Raw genomic sequence first — 15,972 nt, 5'->3', positions numbered from 1 at the left:
AAGAAATTTTCGCGCCAAACGTCGTGGCTCCGCCCCCAGGCTGTCCCCACGTTCCGTCACCAGCCAGCCCTTCAGCCCCGCCCACCCAGGAGGGGATGCACGTCGTACGTCCGCCAACGTGTAGCGGCCATCATTGATTCGGTCGGCGACGCAGTTCGCGGAAGGAAGTTCCTTTCCTTGCCGCGTTCCGGGTACCAAGATGGTGGCCTGAGCTCTTTAGAGAGACTTCCTCCATCCTCCTCCGTCCCTCTCAGATTTTTTTTTTTTTTTAACCTGGATGTGACGCATTAAAGGACCCGACGGAAATAGAACTGAAGGCGTTCTAAAATGGCGAACCGTACAGTGAAGGATGCGCACAGTATCCACGGCACCAATCCTCAGTATCTGGTGGAGAAGATAATTCGGACGCGAATCTATGAGTCCAAGTACTGGAAAGAGGAGTGCTTTGGACTGACGGGTGAGCGGCAGCGCGCGGACCCCCTCCCCCCGCCTTGTAGCCCAGTTCTCCTGACTGGGCGTCGGTGGGACTGGTCCCCGGGCTTGAGACTGGAGGGGAATCTGTCAGTCATTCAGAAAAATCTGAGCACCTACTATGTGCCTAGTTTTGTGTTGGGCTTTGGGGACACATATGAATTTGCTACAGCCTTATTCCGAAGGGTGTCTGTGTTGGGTTCTCTGGGTGTTTCCATGTTTAATATAATCTGCTGAGTTCTCAAACACTGTTAAGCTCAGGGAGTCTGAAGTTCTTAAAGGAACTTTAACATACCTGAAACCCAATTCAGGGTATTACTATCCCTAAATCTGGACCATTTGCACTATTTCCACGTTCGGGTCCTAATACAAATACCAGTTCTTCAGAGAAGGCTTCCAGGTAGTCTTTAAATCTTTGACTTCTGGCTTCTCATTTTAGTAGCTCTTTTACCCCAATGAACCATGTCGTCCTCTACTGTAAAACGAGTATCATAATGCCCACCCCAAAGGGTTGCTCTAAGGATTAAATGCAATAATGTATAAAAAGTATTTGGTATGGTTACAGGTATATATTTTAAGATACATTCAGCAGTTGTGGTGGTGCTAGTTGTTACCACTGTTAACTACTCTGTGCCATTATTGTTGTTGCCACCACCATTAGCTGTGTGTCCATGGACATGTCATATTGTTTCTCTCTGAGTCACTGTTAAATTTTGGATAAATTTTGGGACCTTTTCTCATTACATATAGTTCTCTCCTTGGATGATCTCCACACTACAGTTACATCTTATATGTAGATGCCTTCAGATTTCTCTCTCCAGCCCAGATCTCTCTCTGAGATCTAAATCTCTAATTCCAAGACATGCCAACTCAGTATGTCCAAAAGTGAACTCATGACCTTTTCCCTCCAATGCTAGATTATGTTTCCTTGTTGTATAATTGTATTGCATTCTGCATCTTATTTCAACTATTCATCACACTTTCAATTATTTTTTCAATGCTTTCTGCCTTGCCAGTCGGTAAACTCTGTTAAGTGTAGTTATTTTGTCCTTCTTTATCCCTCTACCTACATCTCCAGTATTTAGCACCTGGCTATAAGTTTGACTCTCACTATAGCCCTGAAACTTTGTACCTTTATTATTCAGATTTGTACTGATAGTCTAAAAAAGAAGTAAGATAAAATGACTTGCCCTAGAGTTCACACAGCTAGTGTTTGCTTTTGAAAACAATTGTGGAAGGTTATTATCCCCATTCTGTAGATAACATTTGCTCAAGGGTATGTAGCTATTGATTCGTTTGCTGTTACTGTTTCCTTTCACTCGGAATCTGGCTGTTTTTCTCCAAACATAATGGTGACAGGCATGGACTCTGAAGTTAAGACTGCTTACATGTAAATCCAGGCCTGCTCCTCTGGCTGTGGACCCTGAGCAAATCACTTAACCTCTTAGCCTTCATTTTCCTTAGCTGAAAACAGCCTTCAGTGCAGGAACTTCATGGCTAATTGTGAAGATTAAATGAGATAGTATGACATGCTTAGCAGAGAACCTGGCATATAGTCAGTCATCTTTCAGTGTATATTGGCTGCTATTATTATTATTTTTACTATTAATACACAATTGTTCTCCTCATATTAAACTGTCAATTAGTATTCAGGAGCACCAAACCTTGAACTAGCTTATCTCCACTTCAAACTGGGAAAAGCTTAGTCCTAATATGTCTGAGATGCCACTTTGTTTTTGTTTTTGCTTTTTTTTAGCTGAACTTGTAGTCGATAAAGCCATGGAGTTGAGGTTTGTGGGTGGTGTCTATGGTGGCAACATAAAGCCAACTCCCTTTCTGTGTTTGACCTTGAAGATGCTTCAAATTCAACCTGAGAAGGATATCATTGTAGAGTTTATCAAAAATGAAGATTTCAAGTGAGTGAAATGTTGACTAATGTCGCTAATATAAAAGCTTCAATTTCAGTGGTCCAGAATTTGGCTTTGGTTAAGAGGAGTGAAAGCAGTGTATCTTGTTATTTTGTCTGTTCTGATTATATTGATCTTCTTCACATTCTCAGCCCTGGTAACTACCCCTCGTGCCCAAAAAGCATTTCACAAATTCACCAAACATATATTAAGCAGAAGTGAGTACCTCGTATGTTGGTAGCACTGGATGCTCAAAGATGAAGAAAACTACATTATGTGGTAGATAAGCGGGAAAACTTTGGTGTAGATGGAGGTTCATGTCCAGACTCATGTCTGGTCGTGTTCAGACTTATTGTGACCTTGGAGAAGTTACTACATTTTGTGAGCTTTACTTTCTTTACTTGTAAAATGGAGATGATGATACCAATTCAAGACTGATGTGAGGGTTAAAGAAGATAGTGCTGTATATCTCACAACACAGTGCCTGTTGCATGGTAAATACCCCCAAAATATCACCTGCTCATATTATTTTATTCATTCTCAAGGAGTTCACAGACAAGTGTAGGAGACAGATATAGTAGCTTATTATGTGCCACCCTCTAAGGCATTTACATATAATAATTTATTTAACCTTCACGACAACCCTGCAAAAAAAAATTTTTTTTTTTAAGATTTTATTTATTTATTTGACACAGAGAGACACAGCGAGAGAGGGAACACAAGCAGGGGGAGTGGGAGAAGGAGAAGCAGGCTTCCCACTGAGCAGGGAGCCCGATGCGGGGCTGGATCCCAGGATGCTGGGATCATGACCTGAGCCGAAGGCAGATGCTTAACGACTACGCCACCCAGGCGCCCTAACCCTGCAAAATTATTATCCCTGTTACACAGGGGAGGAAACTTAGGGACAGATTAATTTCAAGGTCAAACAGCTAGTAAATGGCAAAGCTGGCTTCAGTGTTCAGATTCTTTTCTACTCCATTCTGTTTGTCATATAAAGAAACTGTTGAGTTTCAAATGCCATTCCAAGTGAAGAATTTGAGTGGGTAGTCGGATGTAGGAGAAAAGAAAAAGGAATCTTACAAAACATTAACAGCTAGAAAATAGCTTTTATTAGGCACTTATATGTGCTGTATGCTATTCTTAGCACTTTACACACGTTTCTCACTAAATAAACCAAGCCAGCAAATTAGGCACTATTATCACCATTTTACAAGGATTGAGAAAGCAAGTAATTTGCCTAATGTAACAAAGCCAGTAAGTAATGGAATCAGAATTGTAACCCAGAGGACTTTGACTTTTTTCCAGAACCAGTACTCTGTGCTACCTAGCAACAATTTATATATTCACATCTCTATATATATATTATTTCTTGTATTGTTAGTAAACATATATGTTATTGTTAAATTCAGTATCTCATTTGATTCTTACAGTAATCCTATGAGGTAAATAGGTTCTGTCTTCATGTTATACACGATATAATAGACTCTGAAAGTTGATCAACATGTCCCAAGTTCCTGCAGCCAGTAAGTGGTAGAATGGGAACTTGTAACCCAGGTCTTCGTATTTTACCCTTCTGCTGCCCCATGTTGCCTCTAAAATTGCAGTTCTCTCATCTGCCAAAGAAGAGAAAGAACTTGTACATCCACTACTGTCCTGAGAAAAGCCAGGTATGAAACTCAAGAATAAGAACTTTTTAGGATGGCCTATTGTTTCACTGTTCTCTATTTGTCAGATATGTCCGTATGTTGGGAGCACTTTACATGAGGCTGACAGGCACTGCAATTGATTGCTACAAGTACTTAGAGCCTCTCTACAACGACTATCGAAAAATCAAGAGCCAGAACCGAAATGGGGGTGAGTATGGTACCAAGTGTTTGGACCTTCCTCCCTGAACCAGTTCACCAATATCTCTACTTTCACATTGTAACGTACATTGTGAATGCTCTTCATCCTTGTTGTTACTGTCTTCATTTCAGTTTCTCCACCTCCCGCATGGAGTACTCCATTAGACTCCTAGCTTCCTGTTGGCCTTACCCAGTCTACCCCTGTCTGCCTACCTTTCCAACTGTATCTTTTTTTTTTTTTTTTAAGATTTTTTATTTATTTATTTCACAGAGAGAGGGAACACAAGCAGGGGGAGTGGGAGAGGGAGAAGCAGACTCCCTGCTAAGCAGGGAGCCCGATGCGGGGCTCGATCCCAGGACCCCGGGATCATGACCTGAGCCGAAGGCAGACGCTTAACGACTGAGCCACCCAGGCGCCCCTCCAACTGCATCTTATGTCAGTCCCAGCCTTGCATCATGTGCTCCCTCCACATGTGCTCCATCCCATATGACCTACCTCCAGAATGACCTCTGAAAAAACATTCACCAAACCTCCCAAAGTTTTCTATATGTTACATCACCACAGTTATTTTTAATGGCCTCTTCTCTAACACTATACTTCACACTGTAGTATAGATTAAGTGTACTCATACTTACGTAGGAGTCCCACTGAAAAATAGTAAGTATATCCAAAGGGGGCAGCTCCATACATTTTACAAAGATATTTTTTTGTGGTAGAGGGGGATTCAGGGTAATGCAGTAAAAACCTTTTTCTTCTCAGTGTCGTAACAGAAGATTAGTAACATTTGCCTTTTACCTCTACATGTAACATTAAACAGTAGAAAGTCAAGAATTTGGTATTTTACTGTAAACTTTTATTAACTTACTAGTTTATTGAATAAATACATAATTAAGTGCCAGTGTCATGCCAGGTACTGTCCTTTGTACTGGAAATAACATGGTGAACAAGATGGTCATGGGCATCATGGAATTGCTTATTTATGTTTATATTATGTTAAACTAAGATGGGGTTTTTCAACCTATTGACAGTTTAATCCAGATGATTCTTTGTTGTGGGAAGCTGTCCAGCTCATTGTAGGATATTTAGCTGTATCCCTGGCCTCTACCCACTAGATGACAGTAGCATCCCCACTAGTTGTGGGTGGCGAAGTTAACCCCTGTTTGAGAACCACTGAACTAAGGTTTACTTTAAAAATTCTGAAAAGCTATTACTTTATTTACCATATAAGATACATGCTCTATATTTAGAAACATGGTTCATATGAGAAATTGTACTTGAGTTATATGATCTGTTCAAGAACATCACCCCTGGGCACCTGGGTGGCTCAGTCAGTTAAGCGTCTGCCTTCAGCTCAGGTCATGATCCCTGGGTCCTGGGATCAAGTCCTGCATCAGGCTCCCTGCTCAGCAGGGAGTTTGCTTCTCCCTCTCTCTCTACCCCTCCCCCCGCTCATGCTCTCTTCTGTGTGCTAATAAATAAAATCTTAAAAAAAAAAAAGAACATCACCCCTATACAATTCAGAACTGTTTGTGCTTGCTTTTGTGTTGTGTCTCCTGCTAATTGGGACAGCTTCATTCATCCCTTTATCCCCAGCTCCAAGAAGAGGCCTGGCACAGAGATGGCCTCAGTAAAGGTGAGCTGAATGAATGAAGTGATGATGACAAGGCTATGAATGGCTGTAGTTTGAGCTCAGGTCTGTCAATAATCCCTTCTCTGTAACTGCCACACTGAATGGCTTTACTAGTAAATGTGCAGGGAAGGGAGGCTGCAGAGGATTCACACTTTGTATACCAAGTACTTTTTACATATAGATATTTTACGTATAGAGTCTTACACTTCTTTTACTTGTTGGCTATATAAATTTATTTCCAAGTTGCCTGAGCTTATGATTGTTCTTTCAGAGTTTGAACTGATGCATGTGGATGAGTTTATTGATGAACTGCTGCACAGTGAGAGAGTCTGTGATATCATTCTACCCCGGCTACAGGTAAGAGATAAAGGAGACGTCTCTTATCAGAGTTGCCCTTCTCTCCCCAAGACAGGGAGACAGGCCAGTACACATACACAATAAAACACTGAAGCCCATGGATCTCAGGGGTCCTCATCTTAATAACTAGTCTTCATATGTATGAAAAAGGGGATTGGGAGAGGAAAACATAAAGTATTTGAAGGGTAGGGCTTTAAAAGTGAGTAAAACAGGAAGACTTTCTTCTTTAAAATGATATATGAAGGAAATTGTAGGATGTAAAACAGATAAAAGGAGGGTCAGGAGTGGTAGACTGAGATCTTAACCCCTTAAATGTCACCTTTATAACCCTGCTCCTTTTCCTAGTGATAAATGATTATCCATGAAGCACCTTTCAGGAATGGGTTTTGCAGAGTATTATTTTAGAACTACTGTTATAAAATACAAAGGGAAAACAGATACAGTAGGTTGCCTAAAGAGAAAGGGAATGATCTATAATGGAGAGATGACGAAGCAGGGAATTAAGAGATTAAGTTTCTCTTGTTATAGCTGACTAGCTATGGAACCTGGTTTTATTTTTCCATCTATAAAATGGGGAAATTAGGCTACTTCAGTGGTCTTTAAACTACTCTGTGGGACTGTTTTAAGGCTGCTGAGAGGAGTAAGAGGAGACAGCCCCACATATTCCAACCAGAGTAGCTCCTTTTTTCTCTAAATTACATATTGGGCTTGAGAGTGAGATTTCATTTGAACAAAGGGTTTTTTTTTTTCTTTTAAATGGCTTTATTAAGGTATAATTGACATAAACTACATATTAAGTGTGCAGTTTGGTAAGTTTTGCCATATGTATACACCCTTGAAACTGTCACAGTCAAGAATAGTGAACATATCACCCCCAAAGTTCCCTTTTTTCCTTTTGTGTAATCCCTTCCTTCCCTCCTCTCTCACCCCTAAGCAACCATTGATATGCTGTCTGTCATAATAGATGTGTTTTGGAATTAATACAATACATGCTTTCTTTTTTTTCCTTCACTCAGCATAGTAATATATATTTCATGATAATTATTTCAAAGTAGGGAATAGAATGAATTGCAGATATCTGAGTCTTAAAAAAAAAAAAAAGATATCTGATAAATGGTTCAGATGAGGCAGCAAATCAACCGGATAAAAAGTAGTTGGTAGATGAGTGCTCACATTTAAATGCAATGAATCAACTCTTCCTCCACAGTGACCCAGTTATAAGAATCTATAAAATAAAAATCCTGAAAATGAGTGTGGTATATCTTTCCTATTCTTTATTGGCTACTGTAGACTGTGTAGTGAAGAGAGTAAGATTTCAAAACTGAAAATCTGCTTTCAGGGTCCAGTTTTCACACTTCATTATGGTTATGTTAACTATCATTATTAGCTGCTCTCATTTTTAAAAATGCTGTAAGAAATGGATTATTTTGAAGTGCAATCAGTTTGTAGCTAAGGGTTCAAAAGCCCATTCAGCTTTAAGCAAGGCTATTGGTGTAAATAAGATGGTCTGCATAGAGTCTAGAAGACCATAAAACATGCCTCACTGAGAAATTGAAATCTGACTGATGTATATTTTATCACCAAGAAGTGTGGTATGGTGTGGGCCTCTTTGTGTCCTAAATGAAGTGACCCTTAAGACTACCCTTCTGCTCTGATGCTGTTCTTATTAAGGACTTCAGTGCCCTGACATTGGCAAGGAGCTGCTCTGAAATGAATTCTAATTTCATCAAACACAAATACTATGAATTAATATATTGATTTTGGTCACTTCTGAGTCTGGTGAGCATTAGGAATTTGGGATGCCCTGTCTGATGCAGTCCTAGATCCCAAACTGGTGATCCTGTAACTGGAGAGCCTTTTTCCAAGGAGCTCTTTAATGAGGGATTGACTTCACAGAGCAGCATCTTTGTCTCATTTTCCCAACCTTTATAGAATTTTGTTAGGGATGACTGAGATCTAAGCTAAATGTTACTATTTATTCTAGGGCTGTCCAACATTTTTTATGTCTTGGGCACAAGAAAATGATAAGGGATCTCATGACCCAGCCAGTCCCATTTGGCATTTTTGAACTCCTCTTTGCCTTGCAGGTCCTTAATCATGCAGGTCCTTAATCATGCAGTAAGCCAGCTAAGCCACATCTCAAAAGAAAATGGAACCAGGAGATGGATTGTTTATATCCTGTACTTGGTTCAAAATGCATGACTCTACTAGACAGTTCCCTAAAACCCAGGTCAAGTAGAGCTGGTGCTACTCCAGACCAGGACCCAAGGCACTCTTCATCCCCCAAACTGGGCTGGGCCTCAGCGGGTCTCTTGGGGTAGATTTGCTCTGACACCTGTCTTGGAACTACCAGCCACCAGAGTTACAACTGTGAACTTATTGGCCTTTGTATATGAAGCTCCATTTTTATTCAAGGCTACACCTATACTGATTGATATTTTAGTGACCTTAAGAGTAAAAGATTACAGAGAATAGAGCCAACAGAAAATGAAGTTGTTCCCTTCAACTTTGTATTTATCTATTTACAGGGGGATGTAAGAGTGAGTATAGATGAAAAGTATGTTAAATTCCTTAGGAAAATCTTGAACTGTCTAGCATGTCTTTGAAATGATACTGCCTCAGCTGTTGCTCACCAGTTTTCCTGGCAATCCCAGAGGCCCAGTGTTGGGGCTTCAGGACATAGAGAACAAGGCCCCCTGACTCTCATTATGCTTTCTATAGAAACGTTATGTGCTAGAGGAAGCTGAGCAGCTGGAGCCTCGGGTCAGTGCTCTAGAAGAGGACATGGATGATGTGGAGTCCAGTGAAGAGGAGGAAGAGGAGGATGAGAAGGTCAGGCACCTGGGAGCTTAAGGGTTGAAGGAGGGATAATTATGGGGAGGGGATGGGGGAATGGTCCTTCCTTGTTTTGTTTTCAATTTTTAACTTTCTTTAACCAAAAAATACAGTATTTATCATTAAGAGTATGGGCATTGGAGTTAGACTTTGATTCGTATCTCAGCTCTCCATAATCTTGTGCAAATTAATATCAGTCTTTTCCTTTGTAAAGCAAGGAGAATAATACCTTTCTCTTAGAATTATTATGAGTAATAAATCAGATGATATATATAAAGCCCTTTGCATAGTATTGGGACATTATAATTGACTCACAGTTGGTAGCTATTAAAATAAATACTTGGAACAAAAATAATACTGTTCATAGTTGAACCTATCCTAAGGAGTAGGCCTAGTTTAGGGGGAAAAAAAACCTACTGCATGCTCATGTTATTTACTAGTTAAAATGCTGAAAAGCTGAAAGCAACCTAGCTGTCAGAGCAGTCAGGTAAACTGTCATCAACTCAACAGACTATTAGACAGCCATTAGAACTGTTATGAAAAGTATATGATAATATGGTTAGAAAAGAAGGATCTGAAACTATTACATGTATCCAGAAAGGATCTAGAGGGAAATATAAGAAGTGCTGGTTTATGGATACTGAGTGTAAATGGAAGTGTAGCTCTGAGCCAGTAGGCTCCCTTTAGGGTGAGTGCAAAAGGAAGCATAATGTTAGTTCATGAATTTAAAGCCAAGCAAGCAAGGCTGAGGTGCTCTTTTGTAGTGAGTGAACCAAAAGTAGGCATTCTGTTTTTCCTTTTTATAATGGAAAATTTCAATCACTTACCAAAGTGGAGAGAATGTGTCTCCATTTGCCCGTCTAGCCTCTATACTTCTTTTTTACTTCTTTTATATCTCTATACCAAATTGTCCCCACACCAATTTTCTTGACACAGATCACAGCCATCATATATTTCATCCATATTTCAGAAAAGGCCTAACCATACCACTGTCACCCCCACATCAACAGTAATTTCTAATATCAAATATTCACTGTTGAAACTAAAATTATACTGTATGTTAACTAACTAGAATTTAAATAAAACTCGAAAGAAGTTAAAAAATATTCAGTATTCACATTTCCCCAATTGTCCTATATTTTTTAATAGTTTCAATTAGCATTCAAACAAGGTCCATAAATCAAGGCATATTATTCTACACAGATTTTTACAATATGTATTTTTCTGATTGTGTCCCTGTGAGGTCACTTAACATGTTCGATTGTCCCTGTATCTTCTGTAAACTAATTCTTAGATCTGGAGGCTCAGTTGGATTTGAGGTTTTTGTAGGCTTTGGAGTAGAGCAACACTACTTCACAGGTACTGGTGTGTACCCCCCTGCCCCAGGGTGAGCAAAGTCAGGCTGTCTCTCTTTTTGTCGTATTAGGAGCCACTGTGCCTAGATGATCTCTGCCTAGACCCATTGAGGGGGTTGTAAAATGGTGATATTCTTTGTTTTTTCATCATTTGTTAACCTATAACACTGCTATAGAGAGAGGTCTCCTAAATCAATATTTAGTTTTTCATAGGTACAGTTGATATAGAAAAGATAAATATTGGATTATTTATTTCTCTTTTTCAGTTTTTAAAATGAGTCGACTCCATAGTATCTTCCCAATGTGATGAGCTTTTGTCCTTGGTAACATTGTAAACTCATGGATTTAAGCAAATTGGATGTATTTTAAACCATCATAGTCCTTGTTGATGCTGAAATTGTCCCCTCTTTGGTCAGTGGGGGGGCCCCCAACTTGACTCATGAGACTGATAAAATCATCATGGTCTCAGACGCCTTGTCTTCTGATATGATAAGTTCTGGTCATGTTTTGTAAGCTTCTGCCCCCAACCTGAAATTAGCCATTTTTCCAGGGAGCCCTTGGTTTCATTTATAGGGAAAATGTAGTATTTAGATACCATAATCTGGGTACTATAAATGCTCATTGCTATGGTTTGGTCAGTGTTTCTAGGTCTTTACAGTTGGCAGACCTAGAGGAAAATTTTAAAGATTAAAGTACACTTTATACTTAATCTTACTGATATTAAATCTGTATCTCTTTCACATTGGAAATCTAGCTTCTTAAGGAGATACGCATAATTACTTAGCTCTCACTCTTCTCACATAGTCCCAGAATAGTGGTACCAACACTAGAACAGTGGTGGGATTATTGGAAACAATTGGGTTTTTTTGGTAGTTCTTTTTGTCCTTAGGGTTATCTATGTATTTACTGTGTTTAAAGTCACTTGAAGGTAGAATTTGGGACAGGATAAGGAGGGGAGTGTATATACTGTCCCTAAATGGTTCTCTGTAAGTCTGTGCTCATCGCTGATCTACTGTCCATTTCTTTTCCAGTTGGAGAGAGTACCATCACCTGATCACCGCCGGAGAAGCTACCGAGACTTGGACAAGCCCCGTCGTTCTCCCACATTGCGCTATAGGAGGAGTAGGAGCCGGTCTCCCAGAAGGTAAGGCCCTAGTCTTTGGCCTCTTACAGGGAGACTTTAAGCATGGTAGCATAGAAGTTTGGACTTCAGGGAAGGAAAAAGTCCAGATTGTGGAGGATGTCTGCCCAATGTAGTAATTGCTATAAAACAACCACCCGCAAAATGTCCGTGGCAGACAATAACCATTTATTTAGTCTGCTGTCAGTGATTTAAGCTGTGCTTGGATAGGCAGTTTAAGTTCATGCACCTGTTTTGTGGTCAGCTGTCCACTGGCTAGTATAGGATGGCTTTTAATGAGGATGACTGGGGCAACTCATCTCTTCTCTTTGTGTGTGTGTGTCTCATTCTAGGCTGGGTTAGGCATGTTCTCAGGGCAGTGGCAGAATTCAAGAGCACACCAGCTCAGTCATCAAATTTCCTTCCAGTATCTGTTGGTATCACATCTGCAAATACGCCATTGACCAAAGCAGGTCACATGACCGATCCCAGACTTAGAGTAGGAGGGTGCTAATAAAAGGTTACAGGACAAAGAATCATGGATAACAGAAAGGGGTAAAGAACTGGGGCAGTTTTTGGAATCTACAAGTGCAGTGCACCTACTAAGGTTCTTCCTTTTTTCTTTCTGTATAGGCGGAGTCGGTCTCCTAAGAGGAGGAGGTAGGCCTTCGGTTGATTTGTAATGAAAGATAGGGCTTTGGGGGGGGGGGGGGGGGGGGGGGTGTACTGCTGTTGTGGTGAGTACAATGTCAGATAAAGGGATCTAACCAATCATTTCCACAGCCCCTCCCCTCGCCGAGAAAGGCATCGGAGCAAAAGCCCAAGACGTCACCGCAGCAGATCTCGAGATAGACGGCACAGATCCCGCTCCAAGTCCCCAGGTATAGCATTTGGGCCTTTTGCTATTGGTGGTCTTAAAGAAATGTAGTAAGTGCTTAGCCTCCTCCAGCACAATAGCCTGGCTATATTATGGCTTAAAAGAAAAGGAAATGAGAATATGAAAATTTAAGAGTTCACATCTTCACTTTCTCTTACAAGCTTTGGTGAAAGGAGGATGAGCTTCAGTTGTTTTCATATGAAATTATAGGAATAAGACCTTACATAGTGGTAAATACTCAATGTGATGTTTGTAAAATTAGCCATAACCTGGAATGCATATGAAGTAGGTTCAGTTTTTCTGACACTCCCCCATAAACACACACACAGTTCAGATCTAAGAGGTGTGTCTAGCATAAGCCAAAAAAACATCACGCCAATGAAAGGGATTGGGGGAAGTGAAAATGATAGTGGGGGAGTAGGTGGGTAGAATAACACTCATCCAGTGGCCTTTTCTTCCCCAGGTCATCACCGTAGTCATAGACACAGGAGCCACTCAAAGTCTCCTGAAAGGTATGGATTGACCTTTAAGAATTTTTTCTTTATTCAGAAATTAAAGTCCCAATCACACAACTAAGGTAGACCTGAACTTTTGTTTTGATGGGGATATTTAGGAATTTTCCTTTTTTATAGGACAAAATTGGCCCATTGCCCTGAGAATTACTAGAATTCTGTATCTGTTTTGTGTTTTGTTTTTTCCTTGTAGGATTGCAGCTTTGGTCTCAGGAGATCTGTGGTTGAGTTGAGTGATACTGGACAAGCCACTTTCATTTGATAAACTTTAATTAGAAATTATTGCTATATGCTGTACACTGTCAGGTGCACTCTTAACCTCTCAGAGATCATTTCCTCAGTGGTAAATTTTGGATAGTAATACCTCAGTGTTGCTCTAAGACATAACACCAAGTACATTTAATGAATATTGGGTATCCTCTCTATCCCCATCAGTATCAGCATACCCCGTCTTCCTCAAAAGTCCTTGCCTTGCTCCTTGAACAGCTGTTAAATTTATTATGGTTTATATGTGTTACCATTTCAGATCTAAGAAAAGCCACAAGAAGAGCCGGAGAGGGAATGAGTAATGGACTCAGTTTGGTATTAGTCCAAATGACCACCTGTGGATCCGAAGGCATCTATGTGGAAGGATTAAGATCTACTCCCCAGGCAGCTATGAGAATATTTTAGCTCTTTTTAACCAAATTTCTCCACTTTTCTTTTTCTTAAATGAAAGAGGTGCTGAGTTTTGTATCTCTCTGAGTCATACTTCGCATTTGAGGGATAGTGCTTCCCAAGGGCTGCTTTGGAGCCAGTTGTGTAACCAACCTTGACTGTACTCAAACTTACAGGGGTAGAAAGGATTTGAGGGGTGGAGAGGATGAATGACAAGGACAGGATGTGGCTGGCTGTTGACCTTTTTGTTATTAAATTTTATACACCCATTTTCCTGTAGTTTAGTTTAGTTTTGTTTTGCTTCATGATGGTAACTGTTCTGAGAATCCTGAGATCTGTGCTGCTGCTATTACACTCAAAAACCAAGTCAGTAAAACCTATTACCTCTGTTTTCCCCTCCCCCAACATGTCCATGTAGTAATAATAGCATGAAAACTGACGAGTTAGCAGCAGCTTTGTAAGAAGAAAAGAATGCATTCAAATATAAGACTTCCTTCTCTGGATCATTTAATCCAATTGCACTGAACAGTTCAACAATGAAACTGAAGCTTAATACCTTTTATACAACATTCTTATACAGTATTTCTTCTTCCCCAGGAGCCTTGAATTCTAGGTTATGGTGCGCAGCCTTTATCTTGTAAGCACTGACATTATCCAAGTATAGTCAGTAGCAGTAGAGCAACAAGATTGAAAAGAAGAGGAAAGTACTAATACCACTCGGGGTTTTGACCTGAATTGCTGGAAAATAGTGCCATTCATTCACAGAGCTACAAAATACAGCAGGAAGAGGCCAGGCTTTACAGGGGCATGTGGTCATAGTTGTGTTGGTAGTAAAAAGTGATGCATTCGATTTATCCTAAAGTGTAATTAGAGGCTGCCATGGTATAACTAGATAAAGCCCAGGTTGTTAGGAACTGGAGTTGAACATAGTGATCTAACCCTGAACTGACAATATTTAGGTAACTGTGGAATATGCAGAATTATATGGGATTGCCCAGGAAGTGTTTATGTAAGAAAAGCCAACAACAGAATCATTGGCAACACTCAACACTGGTGAGAGGAAGCACTGCAATCAACCAACTGAAAATGAACCACTCAGAAAGTTAGGAGACAGTATGGCAAAGAAGCTAAGGGTCTGAGGGTTCAGAAGCAAAATAAGAAATGCAGAGTGTCCATGGGCACTGATAATCAAGAGGGTGCTGGGATCTTTGCTAGAAGAGTTCAGTCTACCAGTACTTACCTTTCCTCCTCTAAAAACGGAAAAGTGAAAAAAAGGAATGGGGGAGGGGGAGTGATTTGACTTCCTGCAGCTCTGGACTCAGCAAGAATTATGGAGACCAACTGCCTCATAGGATCCAGTTTCTCAGGAAGTTATATCTGGTCATATGATAAATATTCTTTTGCTTGCTATTGAACTGAAGGACTTGCAATATTAAAGCATTTTGGGATATTTGAGATTTCACGTTCCTCAGTGATTCCTGATAATACTTGAGCTAATAAAAGTTGACCATAAGAGCTATTGTTATCCATTACACAACTATATATAGGACTGCCTTTAAGAATTAAATATAAGCACCTCTATTTATATTTGTTATTGAGACCTAGCAGTTATTTCTTTACCAAAGTGAGCTAGATGGAAAGAAATGTCTTCTGGCTTAATGACCTGTAGACCAACCAAGTTATCATCCAGTATTATTGTTAAAATATTCACTTTAAAATATAAGATTCAAAAATTCAAAACCTGCCCCCCAAAAACCCGAACAACTTTTAATAACAGAAATAAGCCTCCCCAAACTATCAACTTAATGCATACTTATTCAGGTATATGGTGAAATCTGAACCAAATTTCTAGTAACACAGCCAACCTATTGCAGGAAGCAGATTGTTCCTATTCTTTCATTATTTCAAAGAGCTAAGAGTTCTTGAGTGGGATATGTTGAACATCTCTCTAGAGATTGGTGTGGTAAATTACAGAACTGCAGAGGAGATGGAGCTTAAGGGCAAATTTTGCTGAGGGCGATTTCTGTCATCTATGTGTTAGCCTAACTAGACGAGGCCCTAGAACTATAGCTTTGTAACTTTGACTAGCCAATATTAAGGAACATTTTATATTTTACCTCTGTAACATATATTCTGTAACTGTTGAAACAAATTTCAGGAAAAAAAAATTCCTTATGCAAAATATTTCCTGTATTTTTTTTAGTATGTTTTTAATATTGGGTGTAAACCACTAAATTTATTTCACTACCCACAATTAATTTGGCGAAAGTCTTCCAGTATAACAACCCAACTTTTTTTTTTTTAAGATTTTATTTATTTGAGAAGGAGCGAAAGTGAGAGAGATCAGAGGGAGTGGGAGAAGCAGACTCCCCACTAAGCAGAGAGCCAGATGCGGGACTTGATCCC

At 39.9% G+C, this 15,972-nt stretch overlaps 1 protein-coding gene across 1 annotated transcript; it reads left to right on the top strand.

Moving 5' to 3' along the window:
• The first annotated feature begins 138 nt into the window (after positions 1–138).
• Positions 139–15,907, top strand: PRPF38A (pre-mRNA processing factor 38A). The gene is made up of 10 exons (XM_032429007.1): positions 139–457; positions 2,228–2,387; positions 4,111–4,232; positions 6,125–6,210; positions 8,932–9,042; positions 11,432–11,544; positions 12,154–12,180; positions 12,304–12,401; positions 12,861–12,909; positions 13,436–15,907. The coding sequence occupies exons 1-10, from the start codon at positions 328–330 to the stop codon at positions 13,476–13,478; spliced, it is 939 nt and encodes a 312-aa protein (XP_032284898.1). The 5' UTR covers positions 139–327; the 3' UTR covers positions 13,479–15,907.
• Positions 15,908–15,972: the final 65 nt, after the last annotated feature.

Source organism: Phoca vitulina, unplaced genomic scaffold (genome assembly GCF_004348235.1).
Source record: "Phoca vitulina isolate PV1807 unplaced genomic scaffold, GSC_HSeal_1.0 scaffold2, whole genome shotgun sequence".
Lineage (NCBI taxonomy): Eukaryota > Metazoa > Chordata > Mammalia > Carnivora > Phocidae > Phoca > Phoca vitulina.
The sequence above is the reverse complement of the archived record's forward strand: the minus strand, read 5'-3'. Positions and strand labels throughout refer to the sequence as shown.

What these genes read in the sequence shown, in the direction of transcription:
- PRPF38A (XM_032429007.1), top strand. Translation starts at nt 328, where the DNA reads ATGGCGAACCGTACAGTGAAGGATGCGCACAGTATCCACGGCACCAAT. An exon ending in GAGCCAGAACCGAAATGGGG is followed by an intron (nt 4,233 to 6,124) that starts GTGAGTATGGTA and finishes TTGTTCTTTCAG; the next exon opens with AGTTTGAACTGATGCATGTG. An exon ending in AGGAAGAGGAGGATGAGAAG is followed by an intron (nt 9,043 to 11,431) that starts GTCAGGCACCTG and finishes TTTCTTTTCCAG; the next exon opens with TTGGAGAGAGTACCATCACC.